The sequence below is a fragment of the Pyrgilauda ruficollis genome, unplaced genomic scaffold (assembly GCF_017590135.1).
Source record: "Pyrgilauda ruficollis isolate IOZ18807 unplaced genomic scaffold, ASM1759013v1 scaffold9, whole genome shotgun sequence".
NCBI classification, from domain to species: domain Eukaryota; kingdom Metazoa; phylum Chordata; class Aves; order Passeriformes; family Passeridae; genus Pyrgilauda; species Pyrgilauda ruficollis.
Genome location: NW_024531043.1, coordinates 9,642,221 through 9,655,696, shown reverse-complemented (window position 1 = coordinate 9,655,696; position 13,476 = coordinate 9,642,221). Strand labels below are relative to the sequence as shown.

The 13,476-nt window shown below is 51.3% G+C and overlaps 1 protein-coding gene across 2 annotated transcripts in view; it reads left to right on the top strand.

Moving 5' to 3' along the window:
• The window catches only part of UBE3B (ubiquitin protein ligase E3B), a 21,403-nt gene extending 7,927 nt beyond the window's left edge, over positions 1-13,476 (top strand). Inside the window, exons 13-28 of one of the 2 annotated variants that reach the window (XM_041488310.1) lie at positions 85-252; positions 996-1,167; positions 1,748-1,866; positions 2,475-2,589; positions 2,951-3,050; positions 3,489-3,608; positions 3,923-4,099; positions 4,180-4,290; positions 5,067-5,204; positions 5,338-5,403; positions 6,755-6,813; positions 8,273-8,455; positions 8,924-9,035; positions 9,333-9,425; positions 10,914-11,865; positions 11,898-13,476. In XM_041488310.1, coding sequence (XP_041344244.1) covers positions 85-252; positions 996-1,167; positions 1,748-1,866; positions 2,475-2,589; positions 2,951-3,050; positions 3,489-3,608; positions 3,923-4,099; positions 4,180-4,290; positions 5,067-5,204; positions 5,338-5,403; positions 6,755-6,813; positions 8,273-8,455; positions 8,924-9,035; positions 9,333-9,425; positions 10,914-11,105 — 1,925 coding nt within the window. In that variant the 3' untranslated portion in view covers positions 11,106-11,865; positions 11,898-13,476. Of the gene's footprint in view, positions 1-84; positions 253-995; positions 1,168-1,747; positions 1,867-2,474; positions 2,590-2,950; positions 3,051-3,488; positions 3,609-3,922; positions 4,100-4,179; positions 4,291-5,066; positions 5,205-5,337; positions 5,404-6,754; positions 6,814-7,021; positions 7,441-8,272; positions 8,456-8,923; positions 9,036-9,332; positions 9,426-10,913; positions 11,866-11,897 lie in introns of those variants that run through there. The other variant, XM_041488309.1, reaches the window with a different exon arrangement.

The window sequence follows — 13,476 nt, the reverse complement described above, 5'->3', positions numbered from 1 at the left end:
TCTCCACCCTCACAGGGAATGATTCCTTCCCAAAATCCCATCTAACCCTGCCCTTTGGCATTCCTCCTGTGTTTCTGCCCCCAGACCTGTTCAAGAGAGCTTTCCAGAAGTCAGCCTCAGTCCGGAACATCCTGAAGCCGGTGGGAGGGAAGCGCGTGGACTCTGCCGAGGTGCAGAAGGTTTGCAGCATCTGTGTCCTGTACCAAACCACCCTGACCACCCTCACCCAGATCCGCCTGCAGATCCTCACAGGTCAGGCCACCTCCCTGCTGCTCAAGTCCTTTCCAGTAGAGAGAAAAAAAAAAGAGATTTTCTTATTTCTGTTGGTTTGTTGGGAGTTTTATCACTGCCAACAGGTTATTGACTGGCTGGGGAAGGCTTGTTCCATCCTGAATCATCCATGGGATCAATAACATTCAGCACCACTTGATCAAGCACAAACTCTCAAGAATACAAATTAAAGCAAGTTTTCCTCTCATGAAACCTTGCTTACTCCCTCTCAATCTTCAGCCTGAGTCAGGGTTTTTGGGGAGCCTGGCAATATTAATCTTTCTGTGGTGGGAGCACGGAATGCTTTCATACATCTGGAGAAGGGGTGGAGGAGGAGATCACTGTTTTGGTCTGGTGGGTAGAGCAGGGAGTGAGTCCATACTTTGGGTGTTTTGTGGTGACCATGGGTGCAGCCCTGTTGTGTTCTCATCCCTAAGGTGGATGTGGGATCACAGGTATTCATTATTTTCTAAAGTTGCAAAAGAATTATGGGGAGAAGGTTCAACATGTGCAAACAAAGCCTCATTAAAAGCTTGAGGGTTTTTTTTTTGTGCTTTCCTGGTGATTGTCCCTGTCCTGTTAATGCAGACAGGCCTGGGAGCCAAATGGAATGCTCATGTTCCTCTTTTGCTTTGCAAAAGGCTCTTTCAGCTTCAAGCTTCACCTCTCTGAGCTTTCACAAGCAGCAGAATGGGCTTTACTGGGTGCACTTTATATTTTCATAGGTCTCACTTACCTGGATGATCTACTGCCCAAATTATGGGCTTTCATCTGTGAGCTGGGACCCCAGGGAGGGTTAAAACTCTTTTTGGAGTGTTTGAACAACGACACAGAGGAATCCAAGAGGCTGCTGGCCATGTTGATGCTCTTCTGTGACTGCTCCCGTCACCTCATCACGTATGTAGCACATGGATGGGGATCCCTGGATTTGTGACATGGAGCTGTTGTATTGCTTCAGGTTCAAGAGAAACATTTAAGGCTTTATGTCTTTTCGTGAAGATAAGTAGGCAGGGTAAAGCAGCAAGCTTTTGGGATTGATTCCTGAAAAATAGAAGGCTTCAAAAGAACTTTTTTCCCTCAGCCGTGTGCTGCTTGCAGCTGGTGACAGAACTGGGCAGGAAGGGGGAAAAGAAGCAACACAAAAGATGGGAAAGGGGGTGGAAAATTGCTCTTGCTGGTCACTACAGACAATTCTCTCCTCTTGAATGCGGCGAAGATTTTCTTGGGAATGGAAAAGGTCTTTTTAAGCCTGAAACACTGACTTTGCTTGTATCTCAGCCTCTCATACCATCTTCTGTTAGGATCTGCTATCAGTCAAAATCCATAAATAAGGTTTGGTTGTTTATGACTTTAGATCCTCATGGGTGTCAGTTGTCATAGAAATAAGAGCTGCTGCTAAAGGATAATGTGCCTTTATGAAAATTTCAACAGGGAATTAAATTTACACTTGTGCATTTGCATTTGTTTGCTCTGACAGGATTCTGGATGACATCGAGGTCTACGAAGAGCAGATTTCATTCAAACTGGAAGAGCTGGTGACCATCTCCTCTTTCCTGAATTCCTTTGTGTTTAAGATGATCTGGGATGGAATTGTAGGTGTGTGCTTTTAGTAGATTGAGTTGATGTTACTGTTAGAACCACAAATGGCATTAATTTTTGAATTTGAAGCTTCTGCTAATTATTCCTTGGCACAATAAGCACTTCAATGTGGGAATATGTCCCAGTCTTTTGATGTCCAGATGCCACGATCATGCTTTGTGCCAAATCTAGAGCACTTCCCTATTTCCAGTAAGAATTTGTGTAACAGACATGATGGGCATGTTGGTTTTTGGCAGAGATGAGGTTTAGCAAGACTGGGCCGTGTGTTGGACAAGAGCAGGGCAGTGCTGTGACCAGGCAGAGCAGCTTGCTTGGGTCTCTGTAGAATCTGCTGTGGATCTCTCTGCTGGTATAATTTGGGTAGAGTTCAGCTCTCTGGTAATTAGCTGAGATAGTCCAGCTCTGATGTGAAATGAGATGGCTTTGATTACCTCTGTTTAAAGAAGAGATCATCTCTCTTCCCAGAGGCACAAAATCCTTCCCTCCAGAGGCCGTGCAGGTCAGGAAAGCACCCCAGTGCTGTTACTGTGGGGAGGATAATCAAGGTGTGACTCCTGCTGGTGCCAAGGGTGCCTGGACTTTGCTGCCTTGTTCCTTTTGTGCAGAGAATGCCCGAGGGGAGACCCTGGAGCTGTTCCATTCTGTCCATGGCTGGCTCATGGTGCTGTATGAGCGGGATTGTCGGCGGCGCTTCGCTCCCGAGGATCACTGGCTGCGCAAGTGAGTGGCCCAGGGCAGGGATCCTGGGCAGCTCCAGGCTTGTCCCACTGCTCCACATCCTCTGGGGAGTCTGATTTGGGATTCCTTATTGACATTCTGCCTGTGGGATCAAGATGGGAACTGCTGCCTGTGTTTGCAGTTAATGATTCCCCTTGTGTTGTGCTTTTCTCCATGGTGGGAGGTTTAGGTGGTGCTTTGAAAACTGACTCAGCACCCAAAAGCTTGGCTGTCCCTGGCCCTTTTTACCTTCTTAGTGTGTACACTGAGCACTTCAGTCATCTTTGGAATCACTGTCTGTTCTCTCTCTCCCACACCTGGGTATTTGTCAGGGATCTCTGAATCTCTGCCTTTCTTTGTCAAGGGACCTCAAACCCAGCGTGCTCTTCCAGGAGCTGGACAAGGACAAGAAACGAGCCCAGCTGCTCCTGCAGTACATCCCACATGTCATTCCCCACAAGAACGTGAGTGGGATGGGGGCAGAGAGTGGAGGCTGGGAATCAATAGCCTGGGTGGCCATTGGGGTGGGAGGGACACGTGTCTGGAACATTTTGTGACATGAAGCTTCTTTTGAAATGCCAGCTGAATGAAAGTCTTCTCCTTCATCCTCACCTTCCCCAATAGATTTCCTCTAAATGTCTTGATTTCTGTCTCAGAGAGAGGACTGATCTCTGTCCTCACCCCTTCCTAGTGCACTTCCTTCAAGTGCCTTGATCTCTGTGTTGAGACAGAACTGGTGTGTGTGTGCAGCTGCATGCAGTGAGTGGGTGACAGTGGCACCCCTGAGAACAGCTGGGATCAGGACAACCAGCAGCAGTTCTGTGTGTCAGGAGCTTCCCAAACCCCTGCTGCCCTGCAGGAAGGGGGTCCCCATGGAGTGTCCATTTGTTTTGTTTTTGCAGAGGGTGCTGCTGTTCCGGAACATGGTCACCAAGGAGAAGGAGAAGCTGGGGCTGGTGGAGACGAGCTCGGCATCCCCTCATGTCACCCACATCACCATCCGCCGCTCACGCATGCTCGAGGTGAGGGGCACGAGCCAGCCCACAGGGCAGCAACCTGGCCTGACAAAAACAGGGCAGGGAGGTGTGATTTTACCTTCTCTGTGACTGCTGAGGGTCCCATTCCCAGAGCTGACATTCCAGGAGAATGCTGGATCCTCGTTCAGCTCAGGCTGCTGCGATTTTGACTTGGAAAATGCTGGTTTTTTGAGCTCGAGACCATATGACAGATGCAGATTTCTGTGGTGGGCCTGTGTCCTGTCTCTGCTGCATCTCTGGGTGGGTGTTTTCACATGTCTCTCTCTGGGGTTATCCTCTGGATTCTCTGCTCTGTGTAGGATGGGTACGAGCAGCTCCGGCAGCTTTCCCAGAACGCCATGAAGGGAGTGATCAGGGTGAAGTTTGTCAATGACCTGGGGGTTGATGAGGCTGGTATTGATCAAGATGGAGTCTTCAAAGAGTTCCTGGAAGAGATCATTAAAAAGGTGTTTGACCCTGCACTGAACCTGTTCAAGGTAGGACACAGGTGCCACCTGAGGTGACCTGGTGCAGGCGAAGCCATTCTGGCTCACTGAGCTTTTATCTCTTTGTGCAGACCACCAGTGGTGATGAGAGACTGTATCCATCCCCAACATCCTATATCCATGAGAACTACCTACAGCTCTTTGAGTTTGTGGGGAAGATGCTTGGGAAGGCTGTGTATGAGGTGAGCCAGAAGCACCAGGTTGGGATCTTGTCAGAGCTGGTGCCTTTGAGGGCACCTGTCCTGCTTGGGGGGTTTTATTGAAGAGTGGAGTTTGGAAAAATGGCTTGGTTAAAGATCCTCTTAGTGGAACAGACTGGAATTTTTTTAGGCATGTATTAAAAATAATCTTGGGGTAAAACTTGGGTCATGCCTTGATTGTTCCTCATGGTGCTGGGATACTAGCCATGTTTTTTGGTGTTCCACCTTATCCATTTGTGGATACCTCAAAAGGACATGAGGCAAAAAGGAGGATGAAATAACAGAATGACTCTGATAGAATGATGTGGGTTGAAAGGGAACTTTCTAGTCCAATCCCCTTCCCATGGGCAGGGACCCCTTCCACTGTCCCAGGCTGCTCCAAGCCCTGTCCAGCCTGGCCTTGGACACTTCCAGGGATCCAGGGGCAGCCACAGCTTCTCTGGGCACCCTGTGCCAAGGCCTCACTTCCCTCACAGGGAAGGATTTTTCCATGTATCTCACTAAATTCCCCTCTTTCAGTTCAAACCACGTAATGCAGTTCTTTTAAAGAACACGTGGAGTTCCCCAGGTGTCTTTTTGCACCTGCCTTACTAATTAATGGGTTTTAAGAGGATGTGGGGTTTGTAGCTGACTTTGGTGCCTTGCAAAGTGCTCTTTGCACTTGTTCCACATCACAAGATCTGCCTTGCAGGTAACCAAAGAAGCCACAACCACAAGTGTGTGGCAGGACCTTACCTGTGCATTCTTCTTCTTCACAGGGAATAGTTGTGGATGTTCCATTTGCTTCCTTCTTTTTGAGTCAGCTCCTTGGGCATCACCACAGTGTCTTCTACAGCTCCGTGGATGAACTGCCCTCCTTGGACTCAGAGTTCTATAAAAATCTCACTTCAATTAAGGTTGGAGCAATAATTTTCCTGTCATTCACCTCCCTGATTGCTGCCTGTTGTTAGAAACCAGGAGTGACTGGTGGTTCTGCTGCTGAACCCTGACCTTTTTTCCCTTTTTTTCCTTCTCCTTGTTGTCCTCCAGCGTTATGATGGTGATATCAGTGACCTGGGCTTGACACTGTCCTATGATGAAGATGTCATGGGTCAGGTAGGTTTTTTATTCAGTGATTTTTTGGACCTTACCTCTGCTTTGTCCTTTCAGCTTGTGTGAACTCAGCCACGAGATTCAATATTTACCTGTGGGCAAAAACCAGCTTTTTCTACAAGAAGAGGTTCCCCTCTGACCCTTAATTTTTTTGCTTCCAGAGATGAAAAGTGTTTAATGCTTCCCCTGCATAACTGGTGTTCCCCTCTTAAAAGAAGAGCCTGTGAATGGGGAGAAATTCCTTTTCTTCCCACATAGATGTTTCTATCAGGGAAACTCCCAAGTGTGTCAGGAGGTCTCTTGGCCTAGAGAATGAAAAGCTGTTTGGCAGTCCCTTAGGAAGACTTGGAGGTACTTGGTTGTACTTGAGCCCTGTGAAGTTGTGTGTGCAGAGCTGGAAAATCAGGAGAGTGGTAAGATAAAAATGCTTTTTGCTGGCAGTGTTGTGCTGCAAATTCCGTGGGGAGCCATGGAGGACACCTGCTGCTGCCTCAGGATTGCTGAGGTTTCAGCTTGGAGGGTTCTTCCATGTGAAAAATGAAGGTAGGAGCAGGATATGGAGCCCAGCAATGAGACACTGGAGGCTGTGCTTCACTGAGGTTAAAAATAAACCAGGCACTCCTGTTTCCCCAGTGCTTTGGTTGTGCTGTAGGAGCCAGGTGGGGTCACCCTGACTGAACTCTGTGTCCTTGTAGCCACAGCCATGTCACAGCTGAGCTCATTCCCTGTGCTGGGCTTCAGCCTGACCTTGGAATTCACCTGGAGCCGGTCACAGAGGCCTCTGTAAAGTGGGAATGAGGATGTGCTGCCTCAGCTTGGGCAAAGAGGAGTGGGGACTCTGCAGGCAGCACCTGGAGAGTCCTGCTCTGGCCCTGAGCTGGAGGAGATCTCCAGGCACTGGGAAATCCCTCCTGGCTGGGAATTCCCTACCTTCCTGCCTGGAGGGACGGAGCTCCTGCATGAGACCTGTGGCTCAGCCAACTTTGGGTTCTGCTGTCAGGCTGAGCTCTCTGAGCTTGCTCAGCCTCTGGATTCTGGGATTGTGACAGTCCCCCAGGGCTCTTGGAATTGATTTGTGTGTGGTTCAGCAGTGATGGATCAGACTGCAGAGGAGGCTTCCTTAGAGAAGGGCTGGCTCCACTGGTGGGAGAGCTGCAGTTCCTGCTGTTCAATTACTCTGTTAATAGTTAAGTGAAACTGGTTCAAGGCAGAAGCAGGATTCTTACTTAAATTTTAAATCCTGCTGGTTTATTGTAAAAATAAATGTTTTATAGGGAGGTAACAGCTTAGCATGGCATTTCCTTCCATTGTGGTTCCAGGCAGTAATTAGCAATCCAATCATTTCTTCCCTCAGCTGGTTTGCCATGAACTTGTTCCTGGAGGGAAGACCATTCCTGTTACCAATGAAAATAAGTAAGTACAGCAATTAGATTTTTAAGGTCACCACTGCACAATACTTTATTCTGGTTCCTTGGGCTTGCATCTGGAATGAATTGAGATAGATTGGAGCAGAAGGAGCACATAAATATCTTAATAGAATTTGCTGGTTACAGTTCATCGGCAGAAATTGTATTAAATTTGATTTGCAAAATAAAAATTGACAATTTACTTCTTGAAACAGCACTTCTGAGGTCAAAGGCACCCAGTCAGGGAGATTTTGCAGGATTTAATGATGGTGATGGATACAGACAGATGGATTCAAAGCAATTCAGGCACACAGTGGTGAACACAGAGGGCACAGATGCTCAAAGACACCTTGGAGCAGACAGATCTCCTCAGAATGATAACATGTGGCAGTTGTATAAAGCACCGTGTTCCGAGCAGACAGTGCTGAATTCAAATGTACTCGACAGTCGTTCTTTGGAGCCAGGAAATCAGAGGAGACACCGAGCCCCGGGGCTGTTTTCACAGATAACCGGCTTTTAGATCGTTATCAGAAATGTCAACTCCGGAGCCTGCAAACCAACCCCACCTTTTTGTTCCTTTTTTTTTCCCCCTTCCCTATCCCCTTCAGTGCTCATAAAAGCAGAATGAGATATCTATTAAGCAAATGTGTGTTTGAACTGGTGATCTGGGGGTTGTTATCTTTTTCCTGACAAATGGAAGCTGGATCCCACCTGGATCTGTGCTTTGCAGTCTGATGTTTCCGGGCTTTTCTCTTCTCCAGCTCTGACCAGGGAGTTTGCATTTGAAAGGATCTTCCTCTGGCTTGTCACAAGTCGGCTCAGGGGAAAAAAGTTGAAAGTCCTAGATGCTGCTCTAGTAATTTACAGCAGAAATTTGAAGCTTTTGCACCCAAATTGGGAGTTGGGAGGGAGCAGCAGTGCTGGGAATGGCAGCAATATGGAAACAGCTCTGCCTGGGGATGCTGGGGTGACCTTGCCAAAAACCAGGCAGTGGAATTGAGGTGGGGTCTGCTGAAGAAGAATCAGCAAGTTCAGGTGTTTTGCCTGCAGGTGAGAAGAGGAAGAGCCTCTCTCTAACAAAAAGTTGACCTTTCCCATGGTTCATGGTTTTGGTGTGGTGTTTCTGCAGCCGTGGGGCAGCAGAGCCCGGTGAGCCCAGTCAGACCTAGAGGAGAGCTGAGCTGTTACAAGGAGTTGGAGCTGTGTCCAGCCAAGGCTGATCAAGGAGTTATTAAAGCCAATTAGTCCCTGAGCTGGGCAGGAGCTCTGAGAAATGAGCAGAGTCTCAGAGAGGGAAAAGGGGCAGAAAAACATCTGTTTAAATAACAAGCAGGGCCTGGAGGGTGAAGTACAACCCTGTCCAGGCTGCCCCAGTCCTTTTGGAGCTGGAGAAACACATCAGGGCCAGTTCAGTGCTGGGTGTCCCTGTCAGCTCCATGTCCCCGTGGCACCTGCCTGTCCCACAGGATCAGCTACATCCACCTGATGGCACATTTCCGGATGCACACCCAGATCAAGAGCCAGACCGCCGCTCTCATCGGCGGCTTCAGGTCCATCATCAAGCCCGAGTGGATCCGCATGTTCTCCGCGCCCGAGCTGCAGCGCCTCATCTCCGGGGACAACGCCGAGATCGACCTCGAGGACCTGAAGTAAGTGACAGCTGGGGCTGCCGGGCATCCCTCATCTGGCCTGGGAGCTGAGCTCTTCCTCTGCAGAGCTCCTGGGAGGTGGCAGGACAGTGACTTGGCCACAACTTCTGCTGCTCTTACTTGGAGGAGCAACTTTGGAACGTGTTCCTCAAGGCTGATTTGGGATGGGTCCTTTCTTCCATTGGGTCCTGGGAGCAGAATTCCTCTCTGCTTTTCCCTTTCCTCTGATCAAGTGCCCAGGAAGTGCTTGGGGTTCAGTGTCAGCAGTGAACCGTGACCCATGGCAGGTGTTGGACAGGGCTTGGAGCAACCTGGGCTACTGGAATTCATCCCTGCCTGTGACAGGGGGTGCAACAAGATGAGCTTTAAGGTCCCTTCCAACCCAAACCATCCCACCTGAGTGACCCTTCTAGCACTTGTGCCCCTCCTGCTGCAGTGGCAGGCCTGTCAGAGCCTTTCCCTCCCCAGGAAACACACGGTGTACTACGGGGGCTTCCATGGCAGTCACCGTGTCATCATCTGGCTCTGGGACATCCTGGCCAACGACTTCAGCCCTGAGGAGAGAGCCATGTTCCTCAAGGTGAGTGAGGAGCCATCCCTGCCCAGCTCTGGGCTGGGGGATCTGGGGTGGTGGGGCCAGGGCTGTTCTCCAGTTATGTGGGTGCTCTCTGAAGGAGCACCAGAATTCCTGACACCTGGAAGTGCCCAGCAGAGCTCTGTGGATGCTGTGGTGTCACCATGAATGGCCCTGCAGAGGTGGCACTCCCCAAAGGCTGTCAGACACACACTGGGGGGTGCTCAGTGTCTGTCCCAGCAGTGCTGGGACTGTCACTGTGTGGCTGTTGTGCTCCCATCATCACCATGTGGCACTTTCCAGTTTGTCACCAGCTGCTCCAGGCCTCCACTTCTGGGCTTTGCCTACCTCAAGCCTCCTTTCTCCATCCGCTGCGTGGAAGTGTCTGATGACCAGGTAGGCATCCTGCTCTCAGGGCTTGGGAATTCCCTGCCCATCTTCCTCCCCTCCATCTGACCTGCAAACCCTTAATGTGGGAAGATGAGATGTTAGGATTAGATATCAGGGAGAAATTCTTCCCTGTGAGGCTGGTGAGGCCCTGGCACATAGCGCTCAGAGAATCTGTGGCTGCCCCATTCCTGTGGGGGTCCCAAGTCAGGCAGGATGGGACTTGGAGTAGCCTGGGAGAGTGGAAGGTGTCCCTGCCCATGGCAAGGGGATGGAATGGGATGAGCTTTAAGGTCCCTTCCAACCCAAACCATCCCACCTGAGTGACCCTTCTAGCACTTGTGCCCCTCCTGCTGCAGTGGCAGGCCTGTCAGAGCCTTTCCCTCCCCAGGAAACACACGGTGTACTACGGGGGCTTCCATGGCAGTCACCGTGTCATCATCTGGCTCTGGGACATCCTGGCCAACGACTTCAGCCCTGAGGAGAGAGCCATGTTCCTCAAGGTGAGTGAGGAGCCATCCCTGCCCAGCTCTGGGCTGGGGGATCTGGGGTGGTGGGGCCAGGGCTGTTCTCCAGTTATGTGGGTGCTCTCTGAAGGAGCACCAGAATTCCTGACACCTGGAAGTGCCCAGCAGAGCTCTGTGGATGCTGTGGTGTCACCATGAATGGCCCTGCAGAGGTGGCACTCCCCAAAGGCTGTCAGACACACACTGGGGGGTGCTCAGTGTCTGTCCCAGCAGTGCTGGGACTGTCACTGTGTGGCTGTTGTGCTCCCATCATCACCATGTGGCACTTTCCAGTTTGTCACCAGCTGCTCCAGGCCTCCACTTCTGGGCTTTGCCTACCTCAAGCCTCCTTTCTCCATCCGCTGCGTGGAAGTGTCTGATGACCAGGTAGGCATCCTGCTCTCAGGGCTTGGGAATTCCCTGCCCATCTTCCTCCCCTCCATCTGACCTGCAAACCCTTAATGTGGGAAGATGAGATGTTAGGATTAGATATCAGGGAGAAATTCTTCCCTGTGAGGCTGGTGAGGCCCTGGCACATAGCGCTCAGAGAATCTGTGGCTGCCCCATTCCTGTGGGGGTCCCAAGCCAGGCTGGATGGGACTTGGAGTAGCCTGGGAGAGTGGAAGGTGTCCCTGCCCATGGCAAGGGGATGGAATGGGATGAGCTTTAAGGTCCCTTCCAACCCAAACCATTCTGGGATTCTAAAAACAGCCCTACCCCAATAGGATGCTCATGGCTGCACACACAGAGAGCAGCTCCTGGATTCCCTGGGTTCCTCCAGGGCTGTGTTTGGGATCTCCCTGTGTCCCAGCTGTCTCCCTGCACACCCTGCCCGTGTCAGCCATTGCGTTACCAGCAAAGCTCCTTGGAGAGGGGTGGGAAACTGAGCTTTGGGCTTTGGCTCCCTATTCCCAGTGCCAGATTTTGTGTTGGCACCTCTGCTGTGTGCCAGGAGCCCACAGAGGGAGGTGACAGCTGTGTCCCCTTGCAGGACACGGGGGACACCCTGGGCAGCGTTTTGCGTGGCTTCTTCACCATCCGCAAGAAGGAGCCGGGCGGGCGCCTCCCGACCTCCTCCACGTGCTTCAACCTCCTCAAGCTCCCCAACTACAGCAAGAAGAGCATCCTGAGGGAGAAGCTGCGCTACGCCATCAGCATGAACACCGGCTTCGAGCTGTCCTAGGCTCGGGATGGGGCTGGGAGCTGCTGCTGGAAGGGGGAGCCCTTCCCACGTGGAGCCCGGAGCAGCTGGGCGGGAGCCAAGCTCGCAGGAGGCCTGGAGAGGCAGCTGGTAGTGGAGGTTCGCAGGGATCCAGGGAAGAGCTGCTGGGCTCAGGGCTGGTTTTTCTTAGGCACGGCTCCAGGCTGGAGGAGGGGATGGGCCTGACCTTAAGCCCTTCACTTGACACCCACGGAAATCGTCCTTAAAAGCAAACCCCGGGGGAGCGCGGAAGGAACGCTCCAAGTGCCACTCAGATTAGTGACAGGCTGGGCAGCTGCTGCCATGGGAGTGCTGCTTCTTCCTTCCCCAGGAGCTGGGCTGGCTGGAAGTGAGTCTGGGAAGCTGCACGAAGGCAGAGCGATGGCAGCATTGGAGGTGCCTGGATGGGCAGTGCTCTCTCAGGACAGGGGGATTCCAGGTGTCCGTGCTCCTGCAGGGTCCTGGGTGTGTCTTGGAGAAGGAATCACAGGGAAGCAGCAGCTTCAGCAGGAGCAGATGGACCCTGTGGCTCTTGGGAAGGCTTTGGAATGCCAGAGGTTAAAGGCTGGAGCAGCAGGAGTGGGCTCAGCCAGCTGTGCCTCTGCCAGGCTCCTGCCAGACCCAGGCCTTGGGACAGAAAGAGTCATGTCTCAGTTTCTCAGGAGCAGGAAAGGTTTCATTTTCCTTGGTTTCCAGAGGACAGGAGCTGGCACACACTTGGGCTCCACAGCATGGTGCTCAGGTGACACTTGGGCTCCCCAGCACAGTGCTCAGGTGGGGCAGGTTCCTCTCTGGAACCAGGGGAATGTGTCAAATCCTCTGGAAACCTCCACTGGCGAAATCCCTCTGGGATGGAAGTTTCCTTTTGCTTGCAGGCCCTTTCTTAGGGAGTTGTTTGGACCCAGGGCAGGCTCTCTGTGTAGTGGCCACATTTGCTTTGTTGCCAAACTCTTTATTTTGGTGGCTTTGTCTCTTTCTGGCCTTATTTCTGTCAGTTGGTGTTTGCCTGGAGCAGGCAGCTTTTGCAGGGGGTGGCTTGGGCAGGTGTGGATCCTTCCTGCCATTTCTGAGACACTCATAAAGTGTCTCTTCCCATCTTTGGTCCCATGAGCTGCTGCGAGCCCTGCCCTGGCCCACGCTGGAGAGAGGAGGGACTGGGCTGCTCCTGGGCTGTCCTGGCCCTGCTGGGATTCTGGCACAAAGCAGAGCCATGGCATTGCCCTCTTGGGGACAGGGTTAAAAGCCAGTCACCTCCTGCTCTTCACCTCACTGGTAAAACAAGCTGCTGGCTTCTGCCCAGGGTTTTCTCTCCCTCTTTCTCTCCCTGTGGCACTGGGGATCCTCATTCCCCTCCCTGGCCATGTCCCACCTCTCCTGCTGCCCTGCCTGGTCCATCCCATGGGATTCCTGTGCCCAGGTGAGCTCAGCAGAGCACAGGTCTCCACACCCTGGGCTCTGGAAGAACCCCCTTAACTACAATATTTCACAATATTTCCAGGGGGTCGGAAAACCCTTGGCACCGAGCAGCGAGATGGCCTTGGCTTCATCCTCCTCCTGTCGTGCTTCAGATGGATTTCAGAGAAATAACCCTTTTTTTAGAGCCAATGCCTGGAAATGCATCTGGAAAGCAATGTCAGGATCCTTCTTCTCTGTCAAATCAGTGAGATTAAACAGGAGTGATGGGAAGTGTTGGTGCGGACAGGAATGTCTGCATCCAGAGGGTTCAGGACACTGGGCTGTGAGTCAGAGAAATTAAAAATGATAGTAAATTTCTTTTTTTTTTTTTACTTATGCATAGAACACTTTGGCATTAACCAGTTGGTGACTGTGTAGTTGGGAGGTTTAGGCACTGCCTTGGACCTCTCAGAGTTTAAATATCACCCAAAATCTCCTTTTTCCTTCCAGGAAGTGCAGTGTGTCTGACTAGAGCACAATGAGCATTCAGTGAAATGAGTTGTTGAACACTGAGATCAAATCCTTGCTCCCCTTTTCCCTTTGTTCCTCAGGAGTACAATTCCTAGAAAAAAATCTTACTGCAGACTTAGCTTGGTCCCTCCAAACCTGGAGATGTTGCACTACAAACACTGCTCCAGTGCTGGAGCTGGTGTGGAAAATGTGATAAATGTCTGGGAAATTCCCAGTGGATGCAGGCAAGGATTCCTGTGGAGGGGCTGATTCCTGTGTCCCAGGGAGGCTGTGTCAGTCCCTGCCTGCTCTGTGAATTCTGCCCAGGGATGGTTTTGCCACAGGAGATTCACAAGGATCAATTCTATCCAAGAATTGCTGATGTGGAGACCTTGGTTGCATCCCTGTGTGTCTGACCTTCAGAGAAAATAAAGCTGGGATGAGTTCA